Raw genomic sequence first — 27418 nt, 5'->3', positions numbered from 1 at the left:
TAGTATATCACCATTCAAATTTTTAAATGACATTTGAAATGCTCATAATATGAAAAAAGTAGGATAAAAAACTGTTACGCAAATTACTTCCAATTATGAATACACATATATACATGTCTAAAATCATGTATTTTCTGAGAACACACTATGATGTTAATAGCAGCAATTTTATCATAGCAGAATTTTGGCTTATTTTTCATTTCCTATATAACCACCTTGCTTAAGATTCTTCCTCTTGATTCAGCCCTCTTGATTCTCCCTGCATCGCTCTCCTTAACATCTGTCCCCATGCTGAAGTAAACACCATCATGATTTCTGTGCTAATCATTTCCCTTAGAGCTCTACCACCACTAAAAGTATTCCTAAAAAGTATACTTTCATTTTTTTCACATTTACATATGAAAATCATACTCTGCATTCTTAACTTGTTTTTCTCATTCAACATTATGTTTGAGATTCATCCACATTGATATGTGTAGATGTAGTTCATTCATTTTCAGTGGTGTGTAGCATTGCATTGTATGAATATACCACACTTAGTTATCCAGTCTACTATTGACATCACGTTTAAGTTAACAGTTTATTTCAAATATGGAGACAAAATGAAAACAAGTGAGTTCTTAACAGACAGTCGTGATACTATACCTTTTTTCTACATACACAGCTTGACTCTGAGGAAACTGGAGCTTCACATGCCAACAGAACTGTCGTTTTCTAAGACAGAAAATAATCATGTGGAGATCAAGGCAGACAATAAAAGTCTGAACAGAAAACTGATTTCTTGAATTTTTGTTTTCAGATAATAATTCTAAAAGTATTCTTAGAATTTAACGTATTTTTTCTACTAAAAAGTATTTTACGTGGGCCTCTCACTGTTGTGGCCTCTCCCGTTGCAGAGCACAGGCTCCGGACGCGCACGCTCAGCGGTCATGGCTCACAGGCCCAGCCGCTCCACAGCATGTGGGATCTTCCCGGACCGGGGCACGAACCCGCGTCCCCTGCATCGGCAGGCGGACCCTCAACCACTGTGCCACCAGGGAAGCCCTAGAGGCTATGTGTTTTTTTTTTTTTTTTTTTTTTTTTTGCGGTACACGGGCCTCTCCCACTGTTGTGGCCTCTCCCGTTGTGGAGCACAGGCTCCGGACGCGCAGGCTCACCGGCCATGGCTCACGGGCCCAGCCGCTCCACGGCATGTGGGATCTTCCCGGACCGGCGCACGAACCTGCGTCCCCTGCATCGGCAGGCGGACTCTCAACCACTGCGCCACCAGGGAAGCCCGAGGCTATGTTTTTTAAAACAATATACTTGCAAGAGGTTTTAAGAGGAAAAAACATTAGGCAGAGCAGTTCGAAATTCCAAGGACTTCGCATTCTTGAATTAGAAGGCAATTTCTCATAGTTCAGGGGCTTCTGAGATCACTTTTGCTACTGCTTGAAGTTTACAAATAAATTTCCTCGTGACTAAAAATAATGAGCTGATGTCTCTGCCTGACTAGTCTGGAAATTAGGTGAATGAAGTATTGTCTGGTTGAGACCAGCTGGCTGCAGATAAACTTCTGAGCCATGAGTACTTGCATTCAGTAGCAAAACAGGAGACAAGTTGGTTGCTAAGCAGAATGCACTCTGAGTTAGTCCCTTCGCTTTCAGTCTAAACTTTGGTTTGATAACAGGATCAACAGTAATAATTCACTAAATGTGTGATTTTAGAAAAATAGCCATATGCTCTATTTAACATATCTAAATTTGGTGACACTAGACACCATTCCTTTTTTAAAAAATTTAATGCTCAAAATAGTCAATCCATTACAGAAATTTAAACGTCTTCATTACATGATCGTTTTACACATTCTCCTTACTTAGAAGAAATTTCTAACAACCCACTGGCAAGTTAATTGCCAGCTGTATATCCAAGCAATGGCTAGCATCTCCTATAAAACTATCCCTTAGCAGCACGAGCCCAAAATCTAAAATAATTTTCTTTTAATACAATCTAGCAGAGTATCTCCCACCTAACATTTATGTGATTTAAGCAAATTTTTGTCTGAGGACAACTAGCATAAAATCAAGTAAAAATCCTTCTATTAGAGTAAGTAATCACAGATTTGGTTAATAACAAGACAGTTTTGAGCACTAGTTAGAGAAAAATATGCTTGATTACGCTTATGTTGATAGTGCCACTTATCACACAAGAAACAAGCATGTTAAGTTTAATATTTTTTTGGATAGAATAAAGTTGTAAAGCACCCCTTACTAATTTAAAGGTCAGATGTCTAAAATCTCAGAGGAAAAAACTTAAAAAAAAAAATCTGAATGCAAACCACAAAGTTACTGGTTTTAAACAAAGAAGTCTTCTAAAATGAAACACCTTGCAATATTTGTTATCTGTGAAACAGGCATCGTGTAGTATCACTATCAAGAGGCTGAGAGATACCACATTTCTCTCTTACTATGAAATAAACTGATTTTTTAATCTTAATGTACAATATGGTTTCTTTCTAAATATATTTGATAAGTTACATGGGGAAGAAAAAAGTTGACCAACTTGTCATCTTGTGGAACTGTAAATCATACTCAATTACCCCAACCATTGCTTGAGTAACTTCAAGAATCATTCACCTTTCTTAACGTTCAGTAGACCCTAAATACCTTCAGAAAGTACTTAACATTCCAAAAACAAAGAGAGAAAAGCCCTTGAAAATAATTTTATTTGCTGTAGTTAGTTGTGGTTATAAGGAAATCATTCATTACTTTTATTATATATACATTGCTAAATTATGACTATTATAAAAATCTTTCTGTATTTGGCCTCAGTTCAAATATGAACAAATCTGAAAAGTACATTTAGTTTTAAAAAAATATGATGTTGCAATATTTCAAAAACAAAAAGAGAATAAAAACATTTAATGTAACCATAGTCAGATTTAACCAACTTGTATATTGCCATATTCATATGCTTGAGATACTTTTCTTCTAAGAAATATAAGATTATTAATATGGTTGATGAGTCTTTTTACTGTTCCTTGATCCAATTCTCTTCTCATCATCAGAGGTAACTACTATCCTGAGGTTGGGTGTTTATTTTTGTCATCCATGATTTTATATATATATATATATATGTATATATATATACGTATATATGTATATATGTATATATATATACACATATCTATAAATAATACAGTATTTTGTGTGATATCAACATTTATTTCAGTGTTATACTCTAAATATCTTATGCTTTGCTTTTCATTTACATTATGCTTTGGAGATTTACGAATATACACGTAAATTAGTTCATTAATTTTAACTGCTACATTGTATTCCATTGCATGAAGAATGCTAAAATCTATTTATCTACTATTTACTGATAGACATTTATGATTGCTTCCAATTTTTTTACCATTTGTTCTTGTTATTCCATATTAAATCACAGTAAAGAAAAAAATAAAAGAATATCCTCAGGGATGGGACCATCATTTACCTTTAACTGGTACACAGAACTAAAAGTTAATTTCATTGAAAAACTGCCTGTACTTTTTTACTCTATGGTAGTATAAGAGGCATTTGAGAACAGTAATGCAGAGTATAAGATTTAAGTAAGAGTGGACAAAGAGGTTGAAGGGTGTTGTATAAACAATTCCTGAAATGAGTGAGTTAATTATCTCTAAAGTAGTTCTTTAGTTTTCCTGAAATTGATGTGGTCCTGACACAGGCAACTAAATCTCTTCCTGAGTCTGAAAGAATTGAGTTTGTTTCTCATTTTTCATAAGTATATATAGTGATATATGTCCCACTTAAAAAAATACACATACATCAAAATCCCAACAACATTACTTATGAGGGGAACTCTGAGTCCCCCTCTTTTTTGCTTGTAAGTTTTCTGAAAGGACAGATTTTGTAAAGGAAAAAATTAAAGAATGCTTCGGTGAGTATCTTTAGGCATATACATAACTGTTGCTGTATTTTGGATTATTTTCTAAAGATAGATTCCAAGAAATAGAATCATTAGGATAAAGCTGGGTTTCTCAACTTCAGCAGTGCTGACATTTTGGACCAGATAATTCTATTATGGTTTGAGGGGTGGAGGTACATTGTCTTGTGCATTGCAAGATGCTCAGCAGCATCCCAGGCCTCTAACCATGAGATGCCACTAGCAACACCCACTCCCTTAGTTGTGACAACCAAAAATGCTCCCAAATATTGCAAATGTCCTCCGGGAGGCAAAATCACTATTTTTGAGAACCACTGGGACACAGGTTTAAACATTTATTATTGTTCTTAATGCATTAGGACTACTATTCCCTAAATTCAATAAAATGCTTTCAACTGTAATAATGTCATTGTGTCCTTGTCGTATTTATCAACATTCTCAAGAACAGAAATACGGTACCCAGAATATTCTCGGTCACTTAGGCACTCCAAGGCACTATGTTTAGAGTTTGATAATAGACTGGTGAAGTAATGGTGGTAATCATTAAACCTAATGTTCCCTTCTGGACAACCTGATAAAGTAACAGAAAAACTGACCCCTTCTCTCTGAGTGCCACGAAACTGAAGTAACTATTCATGCACAGCAAAGCCTTTTCTCCTCCTCCCCCAAATATCAACACACACACACACACACACACACACACACACACTCTCTCTCACACACACACATACCCCATGCATTCTCAACGGGGGCAGCATCACCCAAAAAAGGCTGAAAACTGGTTCTTAGGAGGGTAAAAAAAATCTTAGATAGTATAATGGTTTGTGGCCCTTTAGAGGGCGCCTGTACATAAACAGATATATAGAGTATAACTGTGGTATCAAAATATCGGGGGGGGGTGCAATTTAAGGGAAAATGTTTAAAAAGCCTCCTTGGGAGGCAATAATGAAAAAAAAGTTGAGAAATACTTATATATATAAGTATTAAATGATGAAAATAAATATTTTTTATACTTGATTTTAATGAGTTAATATAGGACACTTATTTAACAACTCTTGCTTACTAGAAACTATTAAGGATCATTTTCTCACACAGTTTCAAGAAAGTAATATGTGGATGAAGACACAAATTTGGGGGGGAAGTACTATACCTACATACTCAATTATTCTTCTGACTTCATGACTTTGTATTTACAAGTATGAAGGATATGCCCCAAGCTTTTAACTACGGTTATTTCTTAACATTGTGAAAGGACTTAATTCTTACTTTATGTGTCTGTATTAAATAAACTGTTGACATAATGACTGACTAGTAGTTTTTATAATCAGAAAAATCAAAGATGTTTTCATGGGGAAGTGCAGAATGGTATTCACAGAAAGGACAGGAATAATTTTAATACTCTTTTTAAACTTAAAAACATTTTATTATTAGAAGTGTTATTTTAAGGTGTTTCCTTTTTATCTCAGAAATTATTATCCAACCAGAACTGTCAAATGATTACTTATCTAATTATTTGACAGCTTCAAAGCTATCTTCCTCAAGAAATACGCCACGACTAAGAGTTACACATGGAGGCTGAATTCTAAGAACTAAGATTTCTAATATAAAATTTAAATGAGCATGAATATTCTTGTTCCTAAAAAAAAAATCACCAATTCTCATTCCATTCCATCACTGATTAACCAACATTTACTCAAAAAACACTTCTAAGGGCTCGCTAGGCATTAGGGATGCAAAGAGACTGAGGGGATGAGCCCAAAGCAGACCTCTTTTTAGGGCAGTGAGGCAACCACCAACCCACTGCGTTTTTCTTCCAAATCACTGTGAGAAGCTTATAGAGTTTCACATAAAAGAACCCTGTTCTTTATTGACACTGTACACAGAAAGGATATCCAATATACTGTAATGCCCAGAGGTAGGAGAGGGCAGAGATTAAGTGGACTCTGAAACCTACTCTTAACAAAATTTATTACTTCATGTGATCTTGAGCAAGAGACACATCTCTGTGCCTCAGGGTTCTCACAGTAAAATGGGGAGAACAGTATTTATATCATAGGATTAAATGAGTACATACACGTCAAGAGCTCAGAACATAGTAATCAAAAATGCTAGTTACTATTTTTACCATTGTTATAATTTTACATTCAGTTTAATGTCCTGTGAGTTATGAAGCTCAGAACAGAAATACTGATGGGGCCTTTAACTTAGAATATTGCGCCATGAATTTATAACCAAACTCCACTTACATGGAATTCAGTGTTTATGAAACTGGACATGTGGGCTAATGCCAGATTATAAAGGGCTCTGAATGTTCTGCCAAACAATATGGATTTCATTCTGTGCTTAGTGCACTACCAACAAAGGTTTTTAAAGAAGGGGGAAATGAGGTGCTTAGAAGGAGATCTCTCATCCTACTATTTAACTCTAATAACTGTTTCTAGAGTATATTCAGGACATTAACTTTTTAGCCCTTGTTTGTAGTTATTAAGGAAAGTATTTCCTACTACTTTTGAGAAGTTCACTGACATAGTGCAGTTTAAATATGCCTGAAATTTTTACTTATGATTTTTAAATACAGGTGACTCCATGAGGTAAGCTAAAGCTAGATTTTCCACAAGTCTGATCTTCAGAGTACTATACCACTTATTAAGTTAGAAAAGCCTACAGGTTATGAAGACTACCAGTAGATCCTTTTACCAGAGAGTACTAGCAAGTAGCAATAACAATAGTTATCCCCTGGTATCCTGGGGGAATTGGTTCAGTCCTTCCCCACACTCCACTGCACAGATACTAAAATTGAAGATGCTCAAGTCCTTTATATAAAATGGTGTAGTATTTGCATATAACCTACACACACCCTTACATATACTTTATTTAAAAAAAATTATTTTATAAAATATTTGATTAATTAATTAATTAATTAATATAGGCTGTGCCATGTGGGATCTTTTAGCCACACGCAGACTTCTTAGTTGCGGCATGCGAACTCCTAGTTGCAGCATGCATGCGGGATCTAGTTCCCCAACCAGGGATCAAACCCGGGTGCCCTGCACTGGGAGTGCAGAGTCTTACCCACTCGACCACCAGGGAAGTCCCCTCACATATACTTTAAATCATCTCTAGATTGCTTATACTACCTAATACAACATAAATGCTATGTAAACAGTTGCTGGTGTGCAGCAAATTCAAGTTTTGCTTTTTGGAACCTTCCGGAGATTTTTTCCCCCCAAATATTTTCAATCTGTGGTTGACTGAATCTGTAGATGCAGAACCTGCAGATACAGAGGGCTGACTAGTTTATTAGGTGCCTTTTGAATGTCATGCATTGTTCTAAATGTTTTATATGTGTTAATTTATTTCATTCTTGTAATTCTGTGGGATAAGTGCTATTATTTACAGGTGAGAACACTAAGGTAGAGAGAAGTAAGTCACTCCTCCAACACGATTATTCAGCTGGAAGGTGGCAGAGCTGGGATTTGAACCCAGGCAGCACATTAACTCCAGAGTCTATGCTCCAATCTAGTATACTATTATGAACTTTCCAGAAATGAAAGTTCAGTAACAAGCCATGTATTTTTCTGTACTGGTAATTCAAATGGATCTCAATTATATTTTATTTTAAATATTTGCCTCCATATTTTAAAATCACTTTTAAGAGTTATAGTGGACATTTTGTCTCCTTGGCAACCCTTATCACCATCCTCGTTCCTAATCCATAACCATATTTTGATGAATGGATCCCATCCCTACCTCCAGGACTATACACTTAACTGTCTGGCTTAAGAAAATCACATCGTATGTCCTCCTGGACACAATGGTTCAGGATTGGGCAGATGACCTAGGCGGTCCACTCATGGTGAATTTCAGGTTTCCTGTTCAGTTATGCTGGGAAAGAAGCATTCCTAAATATTTACCTAAACTGTTACAAGGATTCAGCTGACACCATAGAAGATACAATGGAGAATCAGCAATAAACTGGGTCCTTGAAGATACAATTGAGTCATTGTACCTATTCACCCTGAAATCCATCCAACCTCAGAACATTTAGTTATGAGAGCCAATAATACACCCTATTTATAGCCCAAACCGGTTTGAACTGAATATTTTATTTCATGAAAAATAAAGCATCCTAACTGTTTGATACAAGGGATTAAATTTTTCTTTCTAGATGTCATCTTGCATTTCTAAGCAACGGAAAAGATAGACTAATCTGTATATTGTCAACTGTTATAAAATTTGGACACAGCAAATAATACCTGATGGAATTTCAGGAAAAAGGCATTTTGTTCCACTATGGGTTACGAAATCTTATTTTAACTTAAAGCAGAAGGAAAATCTACAAAAATGTGAAACCCTTCAAGAAAAAACAAATGTACAAAATATCTACATAATTCTTCACTCATAGGCATTTTATCTTTTTGAAATGTATTTCAAGATCAAAATTTAAAGCTTCAAACATAAACGTAACTATACTTCATAAAAATAATCCATCTATTTTATTAGGATTGGTACCATAGTAAGTGTTTTTGGAAGAGTGAATACAAAGGATCTGTGTAGTTACTTAGCATGGATTAAAATTACTGGAACTGGGGAGAATGAAAACCATAATTTTATGTCTCACATCATTATGAAAATACTTTGAAAAGTTCCAGTTATATATTATATTTTGCTCTTTTAAAAATCAGTTTCACTACTACATGATAATAGGAAACAGGTTAAGTATGTGGTACTGGCTTCAGTAGACAGTATATTAAGAAAATGGATATAGTAGGTAAAGATCGAAATGAAAAAGTACATTTTGCTTCAAATAACTGTAAATACTTGAGCACTTAATAATGCAGTTCTTCACTGGGAGTGGCATCAATCTCATTTGGAAGTGGCTAGGCAGTTTTGATTGTTCCAAGGCTGGGAAGCACTTTAGGCATATAGCAGGCGGGGACCAGAAATGCTAACCTTCCTGTAATGCACGGGACAGTCCCACACAACAAAAATTGTCCTGTTCAAAATGCCAATAGAGCCCCTACTAAGAAACACCAGAACACAGAAAAGATAGCAGATATGCGCATAACAAAAACTGAATACCAGCACTAAATGCCAGCATCTGTTTCGCATTAACTTTGGAGAAAATATGTACTATAGGAACTCTGGCAAAGGAGAAATAATGGAGAAGATGAACTACCATGTGTACTTTCACAGATGTCTAGGAAATATGAAAGGGGAAGACATTCAAGGATTAAGAATATAACCAGCCTGGGTACATTTAGTTGACTACATTAGGAAATACATATACATACAATATAATATATAACTGGAACTTTTCAAAGTATTTTCATAATGATGTGGGACATAGAATTATGGTTTTCATTCTCCCCAGTTTCAGGTGGAGACAACTATGAAGATCCACTATTTGGTATGGATTCCTTAGAGGAACAGGAACGTATTCTGCTTAAAGTATGACTCTATCTCAACTCCCTGGCATGGCAATATAAGGTCCTGCAAGGCCCAGCCCCAGTGGGGCTCTCTCCAGTCTTATCCCCTACCACTTCCCAACTCCCACCCTAGTTTCTAGATATACCAGACTACTTACATTGTCTTCAATTTGCTACTCTTTTTGCATCTGATATTCTCACCATAGACTATCCTTCCCTCTGTCTGGATAAAACCCTAGACTTAAAAACTCCTCCTTGTCCTTCAATAATTTGCTCAAATTCTATCTTCTCTTGGGAGGACTTTCCAGTCCCCAGCTCTTGAGGAATCACACTTCCCCAAGGCTGGGGCACTGAGCCCTCCTTTGTGCTCCCACAACGCTCCATGTATCTTCCATCAGAGCATTCACCACACTACGTTATGAGTTTGCTGTCTTGTCTTCCCACTGAACTACTTGAGAAGAAGGACAGTGACTTACTGGCATATAAGTCAGTGGTTTTCAGGTAGAGATAAACATCAGAATCACCTAGTGCCTTTTTTTTTTTAAAATTAAAGACAAATTATTTTAGAGCCCTTTAGGTACACAGCAAAATCAAGAGGAAGGTACAGATTTCCCATATATCCTCTGCCCCTACATATGCACAGCCTCTTCTGGTTCTTTTATAATGTAAAGATACCTAAGCTCTACCCTAGGCTCAATGACTTAGGAATTCTGTTGGTCGGGCCGAGGTATCTGCATTTTGAAATTATCCCAGTTAATTCTGATGTATACTCTAGATTGAAAACCACAAAACTGGAACATTATTGTCCGCATCTTACAAATAAGGCAATGGGCACAGAGAGGTAAATAACTTGCCAAGAAAACTCCCTTACACATAAAAAGTAAATTAAATTTTGTCATGTTTAATACAAAATAAACATTTGAAAATTATTAAATATATTATTATTCCTCTTTTAAAAAGTAAAGACACTGAAGAAGACCCTTCATTATTTTGGGTAATGAGAAATACTTGAAAGAGATGTTTCCAACTGCCTGAAAAGTAGCAATTTCAAATGGCGGGGGAATAAAGAAAGGAAGGTAATTTTAGGCCATGGAATAGAGTACAACACTTGAGAGCTTCAGGTAGTCCATCCAAAGCCACATGAGATGACAGATTACACCTACTGGCAGTTCTGCCTATGACCAGTGAAGGTATCTCTGAGCTAATGACTCCTGTGGGTACAAGAAGCATTAAAAGATTCTGAGCAGGTGACCATCATACTAAAAACATGCTTTAGGAAGATGTATCTGGCATCAATGTGTAAGAGTGACTGAGGTGAGAAGACACTGAAGACAGGGAGAGCTCTCAGAAGTTCCCCAATAGTCCCAGGTGAGACAAGCTGGGCCTGCATGGGAGAAGACAGCTGATAGTTGCTGCGGTGAAGGAAGTGGAAAGGGACTCATTACTGAGGCATATCATGAAGAAGCAGACTCGGTGACTGAGGAAGGACTTCCCTAACTGAACCAGTATGGGGACCCTGATATGATCAAGAATGTTTGGTTTCCATTTGTATGAATGCTGGCTAACTGTTGCTGTGGAAAGATATACCCTCTGTGATGCTGTGGCATAAGAACCTCCTTCTTACCACTGTCTACATGGCCCCAGTAAGGGAATACCTGATTGACTGAGGAACCATTAGAAAATCAGTGTGAAAGAATAGAAGTGTTAAGTTCTTGCTGTTGCTTTGAAATTTTTTCATCAGACTGTATCAAAGCAGTTATTGGAGAGAAACCATAGAGCTAATCATTTTAAATTAGTTAACAAGTTTGTACTGAGCACCTATTATGTAATCCCCCCAAATCGACCTCTCTCACCATGACCACAACTGCTAAATCCATTTCATTTTCCTTTGCTCTTTTCTAAAGTTAGTTTGCAACAAAGTACAAACCTATACTACTTATAAGACACCATACCCCCCCAAAAAAACCAAATCCACAAAAACAAAACCAAAAAACCTGTGATTTAAGAAATGTATTGCCACATAATCGTTTAAAGAAAAAAGTGCTACTGACATTAATACAGAGGTGGATAGGTATATCATCGCAATAAAATTTGAATGCTGTAATTTTATCCAAAGAACAAAAAGTAATTAAAAAATTCTTTTTTATTTAAGTAGAGTTGATTTACAATGCTGTGCCGATCTCTGCTGTACAGCAAAGTGACTCAGTTACACACATACAGACATTCTTACAAAAAGTAATTTTAAGAATCTATAAAAGGTTATTTCTTTACAAGAGAGACATCTAGTGGCTAGCTTCTAAAATAGGACTGGAGCTCAAATAGCAATTCACACTGTTGTTTAATAACGGGCACACTTCCACTATCTTAATACTCTAAGTTTAAGAGAGACCCCTAGACAGAGAGCCTAAGAACTCTGGGCCGAAAGGAAGATAGCAACTCAGTTCTAAGCTGACAGTTGTAAAGGAATGAAGAAGGACTGGGCTGCTTCGAAATGAGGGTCCAGGTCATGTGGAGACAAACTGCCAGAAGACAAAGGTCAAAAGTTGGGTCCATTCCTAGGGAATGGGAGGTTAGACCACACAAGAGAGTACATGCCTGGAGTTAAGCTAAAGATATTATTGGGGAGGAGTCTCTCAATCTAATTCTTTTTTCCAAATGACAAGTCAAAATATATTCCCCCTCACTGCTGAATCCTCAGGTCCAAATAGCCAGGAAAATAAAACGAGAGACTTAGGCAACCAAACGAGATGTGATATTCAAACACAACCAAGATAATCTCCAGGTTTGCTATCCATGGCTTTCTGTAGCAAAACACTAAAACACAACTGAAAAGATGCAGCCATGGATAAAAACATGGAATTTTATATGACAGTATCAGAATACTTTTTAAAGACTATTGAATATATTTACAACTCAAAATGTATAATGGTCCTGCCCACATCCATCAAAGTCTTTTAAAATTATTATTTAAAAAATTCATTTATTTATTCTTAAAATAAGTATTACATGCACATGGTCTAAAATTCAAAAAGGGTACAAAAGGGCACGTAATTCCCATCCCTGTCCCCCTCTACCCAATTTCCCTCCCTTAAGATAACTACTATTAATAGTTTAATATAAGTATATACGGATATAACCTTTACTTTTCACACAATGGTAGCACACAATGAACATAGTTCTGTATCTATCTTTATTCACTTAGTATTTCTGGCAACCATTCCAATATTCATACATTTAGAGCTGCTGAATTTTTTCCCCATTTTAAAGGTGTACCATAATTTATTTAACCAGTCCACTATTGATGGATATTCAGATTCATACTACTCTTTTGCTATTACAAACAATGTTGCACCAATGGTTATATATATCAGATAAATTCCTAAAAGTAGAATTGTTAGGTGAACAAGTAATTATCATGCCTTCCTGATCCATCTATCTTCGACAACTGACCTTCCCTTTGTTTGGGGCCACTACTTATTTTAGGCAATTAGGGCAACTTGGCGGAGAAGATCATCTGAAAACTCTCTCAAGGCACACAATAAGAAATCCTGGAGAAATACAGCAAACATACTGAGCTCATCAAAAAGTATGAAAAATTTTCAGGGGCCAAAAGGAAGCAGGAACTAAAAACCATAGTGGAATGTGGAAGCTATACCTGCTCTGGAGGCCTTTGCTTCCAAGTAATCAAGAGGATTGGTAACAAAAAGGCTTATGTTTCAACAGCCACTGCGGGACATGAGACAAGATACTGATCTCACATAAGTGGAGACCTCAAACTGAGATCACTGCATAAAACTATGCAGTGAGAGAGTGAACCAGAAAAATTCTGCCAACCAGCAAAGGGAGACAATGAGGAAACCTGTCCACCTCAGCTTGAGGTCTAAGGAGAGAGAAAGGTATAGGAGATGGGGGAAAGGTTTCAATTGAGAATGAATAAGTATGGACTCCTCAAATAGGTTTGGGGTTCAAATTATTATCAGCAGTATAGTCTGATAAACTTCAGACTAAGAAATTAAAGAGGGTCCTGGATTGGTGCGATGGGTATCTGGCATAAGCAAATGCATACCACCTCCTACATGAACTTGAGTTCATAATTACATTTTAGAAAAAAACAAGGAAACAAGCCATCAAAATGAAGTCAGCAGAAACAGCAGACAGCAGTAACAAATTTCCAAGAAATTCAGACAGAATTATTTACACAAATAACAAATGCACTAAATTACTGAATAAAAAGGGAGGTTAAAACATGAGAAAGGAATACATTCTACCTAAAAGACCAGGTAGATTTGGGAAAGGAACAGAACTTCAAGAAATGAAAAGTGTAACTGAAACACAAACAAAAAGCCCACTCAGTACATGGGCTAAATATCAGATTAATTAGACACAGCTAAGGAGGGAAAGTGACTTGGTTGATACACCTGAATGAATTACCCAGAATGTAGGTAAGACCGACAAAGAAATAAAAAATTAAGATAATGTATTAGAATTTTCCAGAATTATGCAGAAAGCAGAGCAAATCCAAAGGAAGATAAATCACCCCAAAGACAAAAGTGAAGAACTTAAAAGCAATTGACATAGAAAGATTGTATAAAACACCAGTGTTCTCAATAATGGCAAAAGAAGTAAGAAAACAGTGGAATAAATAAACTGAAGTACTAAAATAAATGTCAACCTGAGATACTTCATATTCAGCTAAACTATCATTCAAAAGTAAGGGTGACCTATATGATTCATATATATGAAATTTTAAAACAGGCAAAATTCATCTTCAGGGTGAAAATTAGAATAGGTTATCTGAGGAGGAGAGGAGATAACTAGGAAAAATCTTTCTTGGGTGATGGTAATATTTTATATATTTACAGGGACTGGGTTATACTGGTATATGCATTTGTCAAAACTCAACAAATATACACTTAAGATTTGTGCATTTTATTGCCTGTAAATTTTACGTCAATAGGAAACGTGAGCTTCATATCTTTCAGACAACTATTTAAACTCCAACATTATTTATTTATTTATTTTTCAACATTATTTTTTAACTGAACATACTCAATATCATGGATGTCATTCCATGACAATACATCTGTATCTAACTGTTTTTGTTTAATGGTTGCACAGAATTCCACTGTATGAAGGCATCATTATTAACTTAGCTCAGCCCAATACTGAGGGCTACTCGAAGCTGTTGCCAGTTTTTACACTATTAAAAACAATGTTGCAATAGATATACATGTACATATATCTCTGTGAACTGTACTAATACATTTGAGGCTAAATTCCTTGAGTAGGCAGGTATAACATTTTTAGAAATATTGTCTTCTAAAATGACACCTAAGTTTTACTCTCAAGAACGGTGGAAGAAGAAAATGGTCTGGCTAGCTCATACCTTCATTATATCAGATATTGTTAATATATGCTTGTCAGACACATATTGTGTGTGTATGTATATGTATACATCTTTCTATGACCATCTATTCTTATCCTTTGCCCCTTTTCCTAATTAGTTACTAGTCTTTTTTATTAATGCGTAAGCACTGTCATATATGTTTAAAGATTTTTTTTGGAAGCGGGTCTGGTAGTCTTGATTTTATTATGGTCTTTTTTGGCCAATTTTTTAAAAAAATTATGTAAATTTAGTTTTTTTCTTTTATGGCTTTGGATGGGATGTTCCTCTCATCAAAATTATGAAAATATTCCCATATTTTTAATTTCATTTTAAGTTTAAGATTTTACTAACATAATGTTGTAGGTCACTTATTCTTCAAAAATAAACTTATTCATAGAAAAAGAGATCAGATTTCTGGTTACCAGAGAGAGGGGAGGAGGGGGAATTGGACAAAGGTAGTCAAAAGGTACAAACTTCCAGTAATAAGATAAATAAATACTAGGGATGTAATATACAACATGGTAAATATAATCAAGATTGTTGTGTGTTATGTATGAAAGTTGTTCAAAGAGTAAATCCCAAGCACTCTCATCACAAGAAAAAATTTTTTTTTCTATTTCTTTAATTTTGTATCTATGAGATGATGGATGTTCATGAAATTTACTGTGATAATCACTTCATGATATATGTAAATCAAACGACTATGCTGTACACCTTACACTTATACTGTGCTGTATGTCAATTGTATCTCAATAAAACGGGAAGAAAAAGATTTTAATTCCACCTGGAAGTTCCTGTAAAAAACTGTCAAATGGCAAACAGTCTCAACCCCATTTATTGAATAAGTCATTCTCTGAATTAATTTGAAATACTATCTGATCATACACTAGAGTGCCAAATAGCCTCATGTCTATTCTCTGTTATCTGAACTGTTCATTTCTACATCAACACCATAAAACTTTATTAAAATTTCATACATTTTAATGAGTCCAGCCTTATTACTTTCTTTTCCCAGGTTCTCCTGGTGCTTCTCCTATGTTTACTCTTCCAAATGAACTTAAGTCATTTTTATCATGAATCCTTTCCTTCTCCAAAAAAAAAATTTAAAAAACCGAAATCAAAACCAAACAAAATCCCATTAATATTTTCATTGGGATCATATCAGATTTAAAGATCATTCATTTAAGAAATAAATGTTATTTCTATAATATTGAGTCTCTTAATAACATGGTCCTTTCCCCCCATTTGTTCAACTCTTTTAAGCCATTCAGTAGAATTTAAGTTTTCTTCATAGAGATCTTTCATATTTCTTTCAACAGTTTTTGATTAGCATTGGGTGAAAGTAAACATCAAGTTACATGCCCCACGTAAGAGATGACGCAGAGAAGTTACCTTTGGAAGAGTCACAATTTAAAAGAAGTAGTTTGGGATCTGCTATAAAATAAGTAGGGGAGCCTTATATTGCACACATTTCCTTACTAAGCTCCTCTATTTTTAACAGAGAATGTCTTTTCCGTATTGGCTCAACTTATTCTTAATATAAGCATCCCTTAACTTTTCTTTGTTCATTAAAGTTATCCATTATGACATTCCAGCAAATTCACCAGTCCTCTAAAATTTGTTGCTACTGATATTAAATACACTTTTGACATCACAGGCTGGTTAGTGTTATATTTCACTTTGACTATAAAATGAAAACTATGGTTCCTAGTCTTAGAAAAATTCACATATCACATAATTTTGCATATGATTTTAAGAGATTTGAAGTCATACTGGTCAAAAACTCCTACCATAAAGGATGCCTGGCTTAAAATGAACCTATGATTCTACGGTACCTAATGCACTTGCTACCACATAACCTGCTGTTAGTCCTACAGAGGTAATTCAAGCAGAATGTGCTTTAGTCACACTTCATATGGGGCTATTTAATTGTTTTTAAAAAACGTTTTATTTTCAAGTAATTTCAAACTTTACAGAAAAGTTACAAAAACACCACAAAGAATTCTTCACTCAGAATGCTCAAAAGTTACCACTGGAACATTTAATTTTTTTTTAACATCTTTATTGGAGTATAATTGCTTTATAATGTTGTGTTAGTTTCTGCTGTATAACAAAGTGAATCAGCTGTATGTATACATATATCCCCATATCTCCTCCCTCTTGCGTCTCCCTCCCACCCTCCCTATCCCACCCCTCTAGGTGGTCACAAAGCACTGAGCTGATCTCCCCGTGCAATGCAGCTGCTTCCCACTAGCTATCTACTTTACATTTAGTAGTGTATATATGTCAGTGCTACTCTCTCACTTCGTCCCACTTCCCCTTCCCCGTATCCTCAAGTCCATTCTCTACGTCTGCGTCTTTATTCCTGTCCTGCCCCTAGGTTCATCAGAACCATTTTTTCTTTTTTTCTTTTTTTTTAGGTTCCATATATATGTGTTAGCATACGGTATTTGTTTTTCTCTTTCCGACTTACTTCACTCTGTATGGCACACTCTAGGTCCGTCCACCTCACTACAAATAACTCAATTTCATTTCTTTTTATGGCTGAGTAATATTCCATTGCATATATGTGCCACATCTTCTTTATCCATTCATCTGTTGATGGACACCTAGGTTGCTTCCATGTCCTGGCTATTGTAAATAGTGCTGCAATGAACATTGTGGAACATTTAATTTTTAAGAACTTCAATTTGAGTTTTTGTGTATACTGTAGCTCAAGCTGCTTAAACAAACAAAGGAATAATTTAATACCTAGGGAGTAATTATCTTAGTACAGGACCAAGATTGCATAAGAACAATTCCAAATCCTGAATCTCTGAAACTGAAAAATTTTCATAACTCCTCCAGCAGCAGAAACCTGACTGAGCTCATTTACAGTCATTATTTTCCCATTAAAATGTAAACATCTGTAGGTTTCACTGCAGAAATAGTATTGTTTGATTATATAATGCTGCCCCAGACCTACTAGGGATGAATATAATATAGTAAACATAACATATCCTCAAAGATTTCCAGTAAGAGAATGCAGATCGTTTATTATCATTGCACATTATCTACCAAGTGCCAGGTATTAATTTAGGTATTATTTCATTTACCCCCCTCAACAACCCAGTAAATTCGCTCTTGCCTGAGGTCACCTAACGTGAACCATATGTAGAGGCAATATTCAAATTCAGGTTTATCTCAGTCAAAACCTTAACCACTTTTGATTTAAAAAAGCATTGAAAACAAGTCTCTTAAAAACAAATACTGGCGATGTGGGAGGTAAAAATAATTCTTTGATAAGATGTAGCATCCTCTTCTTCCCTCCTTCCAGCAAATAACACTACGATCATCTAAAATTTTTATCGTTTTCACATGAATGTCTGAGAAAACACAGATATCACAAAAAAGGTACTTCTAAATGCCTTTCTTCACTTTTCCCCCCTAAGAGTTAAGTACAGGACCATATATATTTATCTTGCTACTTATATATCACCTTTTAGCTATCAAAATTTTCTGCAATCCTGATCTTGCCAAACATCAAGTTCAATAAGTATGTCTTCCGTATTCATCTAAATCAGTGGCTCTTAAATTTTGCCTCTCCCCACTGCCCCCATCCCAGGGGATGTGTGTGTGTGTGTGTGTGTGTGTGTGTGTGTGTGTGTGTGTGTGTGTGTGTGTGTGTGTGTGTGTGTGTGTTACCAAAATCTAGTCAGTAGAAGCCAGGGATGCTGCTAAACATCCTATAATACACACGCCAGCCACTCACGACAAAGAACTCTGTGGCTCAAAACATCACAGTGCCAAGATAAGAAATCATGATCTAAATCACTGATGAAAATGCTGAACAAGAATGAACAAAATATAGGAACACACTAAAGAGATTTCCAAGCTGACTATCAACCAACTAAGCAGAATATTCTAAGTATGGCTATCAACTAACAGGGAATTCACCTTAATGCTTTACTATTCATCAAACATCCAAACACAGACATTTTAAATTCAGTTCGTGGCATTTTCCATTTATAAATAATAATGGGCAATTTAACAAAGAACAAATAGAAAAATTCGGTTCCATAGATTTCAATTATTTATTTCACCAAATTATTTTGAATTATTTATTTCACCGAAATAGTTATAAGAATGAAAGATCATCTTACTACCACAGATTGGATTAAGTCAAACTTCACTCTTGAATTTTAAGATATTATTCTGAAACATGTGGCCAAATATTCCATATCTAAGTAGCAATTAAATAAAATCAAATTAAAACAAAATATCATTTCCACTTTCCAAAATAGGAACAAAATTTTTTTAAAAAAGAGACAACTCAGCGCTAGTGAGATGTTTAAACAGGTATTCTCATTTACTACAAATGGAAATGAAAACTGGCTTATCCCTAGTTTATTATTACTAGCCCTACTTTATAGATGAGGAAACTGAAGCACAAAAAGTTAGGTGGCTTAGCTTAACATCACATGGCTAGGAAGCAGCTGGTTAGAAATCTGAACCCAGGAAGCCTAGCTCCAGTTTGTGCTCTTAACCACTCCATTTTACTGTCTCTATGTTTTATAGAATTTTTTTACAACTCTTTAAAATGCATCAAAAATGACTGGAAGACAAACTTAAGGGTAAAAAGACTGGTGAAAACATTTACAATGCATGCAACAGATCAAGATGAGACATAAGCAGGCACATTAAATGAAAAAATTCAACTGTTCAATCTCTAATCAGATATGCAAAAAAGTCTAATAATATTTAATTAAAGTGCAGTATAACTAAAATAGGCACTCATACATTTTTGTGGAAGGTACAAAGTGGTACTTTTTTGGGGAGGACAATTTGGAGTTTCCTTCAAAAGTATAAATGCATGTAGTCTCTGACCCAGTAATTCTACTTTCTAGGAATTGATCATACAGAAAAAGTCACATAAGCACACAAAACAATTTATTCAAGGATGTTTATAACAGCATTATTTGTAATAATTAAAATCTAGAAATTAGCTAAAAATGTTCATGAATATAGGAATAAATAAATTAGGATATAGTCATAGTTGAAATATACTACTTAAACAAAGTGAGGTAGATTTGCATTAACAAGTAAGATGTCCATAATATATTGTTAAATAGAAAAAAGCTAGCTGTAGAAAAAAGTGTGTGCCTTTATTCACATAGATGAATAATGTTTAACTTGAGGAGAGTCATGTAACTTTTTATACTTTTATATAAGTATTTAATATTATGTTTTACTTTATTAATTGAAAAAAGGACACATGATTAGAAGAAAACATAAAATATTATCAGTGGTTGTCTCTGCGTAGTGGAATTAAAGGTGCTATTTTTCCTTTAATTTTTTTTATGATGAGGATGTATTACTTTTACAATTGCTACTATACGCTGATTCCTTCCTACACTCCAGTTAGTGTCTAGGTAAATTAATACACTAAGGTCACAACTACACAGCAGCTATCATTAGCTCCATTTTACAGATGTGAAAGCAGCTAAGAAATTGACTCTAAAGTCTACTGTGTACTATGTTGCTAAGCTCCGCATGGGAAGACACTAAAAATATAAGAAAATCAAGCCCAAATCATTGTAAATTCATGAGTAAAAGGCATAATGCAAGAAGAGTCCAATTTGCCATTTCAGAGATCTGAGGTGTTCCAAAATAACAGTATAAATTTGTGTTCTGAGCCCAGAAAATACACCGAATGTAGTATTCTTGGAAAAAACTTCCCACATACATTCATGTGTCTAAAGACCCCAAAATTAAAATTTTGAGGCTATATTAGCAGTAGTAAAACCATTCTGAATGGTTTCTTTCATAAAACAGAAATACATTTTATATTTCAGACGGCACAAACCAGTTATCTTAAATTTCAAACAAATTATGTCTATTTCTAAATATGTCAGTTTCAAAATACACAAAAGAATCATCTCATATTTGATAAATGCAAAGTATTACTTTACTCCTAGAAACCAACCAAAAAAAGGGAAAACCACCTTTACAAATATTTGTCTTGAAACATATAAAATAAGTGGATAACACCATTCTCTAATAATATAATATCTTCTGAAAAGATGGAAGGTTTATTAGAATAATTCTGATCATTCTGTCTCTTCAATTTATGTAGTAAAATTGTGAGGGAACCTTACAGTTTACCTAGTACAACCCCCACCATTATGCCGATGGAGCCCGGAGAAAAGAAGTAATTTGCTCAAGGCCTCACAGTTACTAAGAGGCTGAAGCGGGGAGGACTCACTCAGGTTTTTTGACTCTAAATCCAGAATGTTGACTTTTGAAAGGTATTATCCAATAATTTAGTGGGCTACTTATAGTACTTTGGGATCCTGTTCTTTTCTGTACTACTGGGGCCTTTTTGAACCAGTACTTTCAGAGAGCAGGAAATTCATCTCTAATGTATTATCTGTATTCACAGATTCACTACAGACTAAATGTTGTCCAAGTTCCCCTTCTTCTCCATCACTGGCTCTCAAATGAAATTCTATTTGGAATCCCAAAGTAAAAGGATTATAAAAGCCAAGCTGCTCTGGTTAAAAATATGCAGGAATTCTGCTTTGACTTATTGCTTTCTACTTGAAGCTTCTGAAATACTTTCACGGTATCTTAGGTCTCAGAGAGAAGGACAGACATGTACACACACTCTCTTCTCTCTCTCTCCATCTCTCACCACACACACACACACACATACACACACACAGCAAACCCAAACTGTTATTAAAGTCACATGACATAAAATTAGCATAAGTTCCTAAATGTTTATTTCCAATTTGTGCAGTCATCTTGTCCTGTACCAATAACAAACACCTCACAGACCACACTTTGAGTAGCAATGTTCTATAGTAAACCAAACCTTAAAAGATGTTCCTAATCAAATCAGAACATCTGATATACTAAGAAAGAAGTCAGACACTTACTTCTTATCAAAAAATGTTGAATTTTCTTTCCTTTTGGTGAATCCATTGGGTAGAAGTTTTAAGTTAATAGCTTGCTTTCGAGCACGATTTTTCATAAAGTACATCTAACAACCAGAAACAAATAGGCAAATTAATATTAAAATGCCTTAAATTCCAAAAGCACGTAAAACAATGTTCAAAACATAATAGTTAAGATTTATTGAGTACTTATGTTTCACAAACTGCCCTAAACAGCAATGTCTCATTTAATCCTCACAATACTATGAGGCAGGTACTATTATTACTCCCATTTCTGCTATTTCAGCTATTTCTGAGACGTAAAGCCTACATTCAAATCCAGGTCTGTCTAATTCCAGAGCCTGTGATTTTAACCATATACTCTATAAGCCAAAAGAAGAATTTTATGGGGATTTAAAAAATACAGGTTTTAGCAATCACAGGGATTACCTATACAGTTCTTTCTTTTTTTACTGATGGTTTCATACCATAGTTAGCTATATATATATATATATGCCTGTTTCTATTACTAGTCAGGTAGCTTCATTCAGGGAGGAACTATGGCACTGCCTAGTACAAGGCTTAACTTAAAGTAGCCACTGATGTAGGATGTACAAAATGGGATATGAGAATTCTAGCTCTGACATGTGTTCTCCATGGATCATGTAGGTTGGTTGAGCCCATGCTAGCCCATGAAATGATTTGCCTTGCTTGTTTGGTTAACACAGTCTTAAACCTTCAACTTGGTTTACGATAGTCCAGATCTGCAATGTTCTTAGGTACCTGGTAGAATAAAGGAAGGCCTGTTTCTTCTAACTTTCAAAAAATTCCCACAAATAATATTTAAAGGAAAAAAAAAAGCAGTACTCAACAAAAAACAAAAAAGTATAAACAATATAAGAAAACAAGGCTCAGTGTACTGGAACCAAAAGAGAAAAAAGATGTAGCTGAGAGAGCTCCCTATATATTCAGACACTAAAAAAATCATACACAGATTACAGAACTGCTCTGCAAAATTTAAAGGAATAAAAGAAAGCCTGAAAATATGTGCAGTGAAGAGAAACTATAAAAAGTGACTCAGCAGATATTTAAATAAGCCAAACTAAAATTTTGCATTAGAGATAAAAAAGATGACAAAATCAGGAGAGGTTAAGGGGTAAGTGTGATATAGGGAGAAGGCCTAAGCCACATTTAATGGTAGTTTTAGAAGAAGAGAGAATGAATAAAGCACAAGTAATATTTTAATAGAAATGAGCTGATAATTTCCTATAATTGATGAAAGACACTCCACTGATTCAATAAATCTAATAATTCTCAAGTAAGATAAATAAAAAGAAAGGTGCATTTTCACAGTATAGTAAAAAATGCAGAAGACCAACAATAAAAAGAATGCATTCAGAGAAAAAATATTTCAAAGGCAGTTAAAAATGACAAATGACTTTACAACAATAAAAATGGAAGCCATAGACAATGGAAGAGTAATTCTGAACCCAGAATTCTATAGACAAAAATCATTTAAGAGTGATTTAAATGCCAATAGAGTAATCTAAGAGGTGGCAACCAGCAAACTCTCTCTAAAGGACATTCTAAAAGATCTACTTGAGGTAGAAAGTGATCTCTCAGACAGAAAGTCTAAGATGATGGCAGAAAAAATAAAGAGCAAAGAAAGTGGGAAATATGAAGATAAACCAAAACAAACACTGACTGGATAAAACAGTAATTATTGTATGGAGATTGAAACAAAAAAGACAATTTAAATACCTGAAAACAATACGAAAAGTCAGTAGAGCGTTAAATGGAATTTAAGTGTTCTAAGGCCAAAATCCTGCCAAATCCTGCCTGCTGCCTATTTTTTATTTATTTATTTATTTATTTTTTAATTTTTAAAAAATTTTTTTTATTTATTTGCGTTACGCGGGCCTCTCACTATTGTGGCCTCTCCCATGGCAGAGCACAGGCTCCGGACGCGCAGGCTCAGTGGCCATGGCTCACGGGCCCAGCCGCTCCGCGGCATGTGGGATCTTCCCGGACCGGGACACGAACCCGTGTCCCCTGCATCGGCAGGCGGACTCTCAACCACTGCGCCACCAGGGAAGCCCTGCTGCCTATTTTTATAAACAAATTTTGTTGGAATACAGCCCTGTGCATTTGCTTATGTATTATTCATGGCTGCTTTTTTGCTACAGTGGCAGAGTTGAGTAGTTGTGACAGAAACCATAAGGTTTGAAAAAAAGGTTTACTATCTGACTCTTTACAGAAGAAGTATGCCAACTCCAGTTCTAAGGTCATTGCATTGTTTAAGTACTGGCTTAAGGTACTGATTAACTTTAGATACTGATAAATGAAGTATGCATGCAATGTCTAGCCTAACCAATGAAAGGATAGAAAAAGGATGTATAAGTTCTAAACTGATAAAAGAAAAATTCAAATGATAAGAAATTACTCAATTAGTCCAAAAGACAATAAGAAAAAGAACAAAACAAGTGGAGAAATAGCACAAGTAAGGTGACACATTTAAAGTCAAATATATAGGTAATTTTATTAAAAAGTAAATGAATTTGATGATTCAGTTAAAAGTTCCAGACTGTCAGAATGGAGAAAAACTGGAACCCAATTATATGGTACTTTGAAAAGGTACACCCAGAACATAAAGATACAAAAAGGCCTAAAGTAAAAGTAAGGGACAAAATACACCATGCAAATACCAACCAAAGGACTGAAATAGTTCAATACCAGATAAAGTACACAAAAAGCTTGAGACAAAAAGGGTCACATCATAATGCCAGAGGTTAAATACACCAAGAATTTCCTGAAGTATGCATCTAATAATTTAGCCTTAAAGCATATGAAGCAAAGCTAACTGAACCACAAGGAGAAACATACAAATCCTTTTGATTTTATCTATTGGGAAATGTTAACACACCTCTCTCAGTAACTGATAGAAAAACAGACAAAAAACAAAAAAAACCCAGTAGCACTATAAATAATTTGAACAACATAATTAACAAATCTGACCTAAAAGGAATATATTTAGAATACCAGATTTAGCAAATGCAGAATAATTTTTCTTTCCCAAGCAAACAGAGATTACAAAATCTGACCACATGCTGGGCCATAAACACAAGTCTTAACATATTTTAAAAGAATGAACTCAGAAAAAAATATGTTCTCTGACCACAATGCAATTAAGCTAAAAATATAAAAGGATATAACAAAAGTCAAGAGGACACATTAACAAAATAGAAAAGGAATTCACAATAGCAACTGATCTAGAAAAGAAGAGGACACAAATAAGGATTATCACAAATGATAATACAACTTCTACAGACATGTAAAAGAAAATATGAAGAACTTTATGCCAATGCATTTGAAAATTTAGGTAAAATGGAAAAATTCTTAGAAAAATGTAGTCTACCAACAATGACTCAAGAAGACAGAGAAAACCTAAATAGTCCAATAAACAGTAAAGAATAAACTTCAGAAGCCCATTAATAAATTTTACCAAACTTCCATGGAAGAAATAATCCCAATGTTAGTTAATGTATCCAGGACCAAAATGGGAGCATTCCCAAATAATTTTATGAAACTAAAATCACAATGATATAGAAACCTAAGAATACCAAAAAGGAAAATCAGAAGTCATTTCACTCATGGACAGAAATGCAAAAATGAATGAATGGATAATGTGTACATATACATAATACAACTGAATTCTGCAAAGTATAAAAAGCAGGGTATGATAATAATATACCATGCAAGTTTAACTTACAATAGAAAATTGATTAAAGGATTATTATTCATACTAGAATATTATATATTAAAAGAAGAAATAATCAAATACAGAAAAAGCATTTGATAAAATATAACCACCATTCATGTTAACATCTGTTAGTAAACTAGGAACAGAACTTCTTTAATCTAAATATCAAACTGTATCTACAAAAAATTTAAAAGCAAACATCATGGTGAAATCTTGAAACTTTTCCCTCTATGATCAGGAGTTATGAAACAAAGATGTATAGAACAGTTAATATACCAGGCCCGACACTGTTATCCTTAGAAAGTTCTGTTGGCAAGATTGGCTCTTGGCTGGTGTCTGGGAACTTGACTGACTGGTAAATGGACCCAACACTGACATAAAACTTTTCCTAAAATGATAAGAGTGGTTCACTGTGCTGAAATTGCACGAAAATGTGGTTTTATCTGCTTCCCTTCTGGGAGTATGGAATTTGGCAAGTGCTAGGGCGAGGGTGTTTCTGCGATCAGCCCCCAATAAAAACCTTGGGCAGTGAGTTTCCCTGGTAGACAATAACTTCAAACATTAATTATCATAACCCACTGCCCGAGGAATTAACTGCGTACGATGTGACTCCAATAGAAGAGGACTTTGGGAAGCTTGTGGCTGGATTCCTACAGACTTTGCCCCATATACTTTTTCCTTTTGCTAATTTTGCTCTGTATCCTTTCACTGTAATAAATTTTAGCCATGAGTACAACTGTATGTTGCATCCTGTGAATCCTTTCAGCAAATCATCAAACCTAGGGATGCACTTCTACTTACAACATAAATATCTACTATCATCAGCACTATTTGACATTCTTGGAAGTCCTAGCTATACCAAATAAGGCAAGAAAAAGAGATAAAAGAACAAGGACAGAAGGATAGAAACAAATTGTGGTGAACTGTTTATAGAGAAAATCTCAAAGAATCTATAGATAAGGTATTGGGACAGACTTTAATATGGTTACTACTATAAAATAGACAACAAAAATATCTCATTCCTAAATACCAGCAAAGAGATAATAAAACATTAAAAAGAAAACACTACTTAAAATAGTATGAAAAAATAAAGTGCCCAAGAATAAATCTAATAAGAAATATGCAAGACCTTCACTGAGAAAGTTATAGAGATGTTAAAGAACCAAATAAATGCAGAGATACAACAGTCAAGGATTTAAACATTCAATGCTGTAAAATCCAATCACTCAAGTAACTCTACAAAATAAATGCAACCCCAATCAAAATTCCCAGGTGGGGAAGGTAGGACTGTACAATCAATAGGCTGATTTTTCATATTTGTATAAAATTACAAAAAGCCACAGCCATATTTTAGAAAATACTCCAGAAAATATTCTAGAAAAATGGCTATATTCTAAAAAATGAATGAAGTGGGAGGACTTACTTTTTCAGTGAGTTTCAGTAAAAGACTACAATAGTTTAGAGTATTGAGCATTGGTGTGGATAGATAAGAGGACCACCAGAATGAACAGACAGGCCAGAAACTGACCCAAGCATATATGGATGTTTGATATATGACAAAGATGGTCCTGCAGAGCAGTAGGGAAAGGATGAATTTTTTCAATAAACGATGCTAGAAAAAGTAGATTATCCATATGGAAAATTACATAGGACCTCCACTTGATATGCTAGACAAAAATCAATTCCATGTTTACAGACATAAGTGGGAGATGCAACACTGTAAAGCTTTTAGAAAAGTTACAGGAGAATAGCTTCATAACAAGGTAGGGAAGGATTTCTTTATAAACTCATAAAACTATTAACTATAAAGAAAACATACAACAATTTTTACTACATGAAAATTAGGAACATCTGTTTACCATAAAACACTAAAGAGAGTAAAAAGACAAGCCACAGAATGAAAGAAGGAATTTACAACACATACAACCAACTAACAACTAGCATCTAAAAATACAAAGAATTACTACAAACCAGTAAGAAAAAACAACTGACGAATGAA

General features: G+C 34.8%; 1 protein-coding gene across 1 annotated transcript in view; it reads right to left on the bottom strand.

Annotated features, from left to right (window-relative positions):
• The window catches only part of ZNHIT6 (zinc finger HIT-type containing 6), a 58629-nt gene that overhangs the window by 26504 nt on the left and 4707 nt on the right, over positions 1 to 27418 (bottom strand). The window contains exons 5-6 of the mRNA XM_060139636.1: positions 21663 to 21766; positions 646 to 714 (exon numbers count right to left, since the gene is read on the bottom strand). Coding sequence (XP_059995619.1) covers positions 646 to 714; positions 21663 to 21766 — 173 coding nt within the window. The remainder of the gene's footprint in view (positions 1 to 645; positions 715 to 21662; positions 21767 to 27418) is intronic.

Source organism: Lagenorhynchus albirostris, chromosome 2, assembly GCF_949774975.1.
Source record: "Lagenorhynchus albirostris chromosome 2, mLagAlb1.1, whole genome shotgun sequence".
Classification (NCBI taxonomy): domain Eukaryota; kingdom Metazoa; phylum Chordata; class Mammalia; order Artiodactyla; family Delphinidae; genus Lagenorhynchus; species Lagenorhynchus albirostris.
This window is presented reverse-complemented; position numbering and strand designations above follow the sequence as displayed.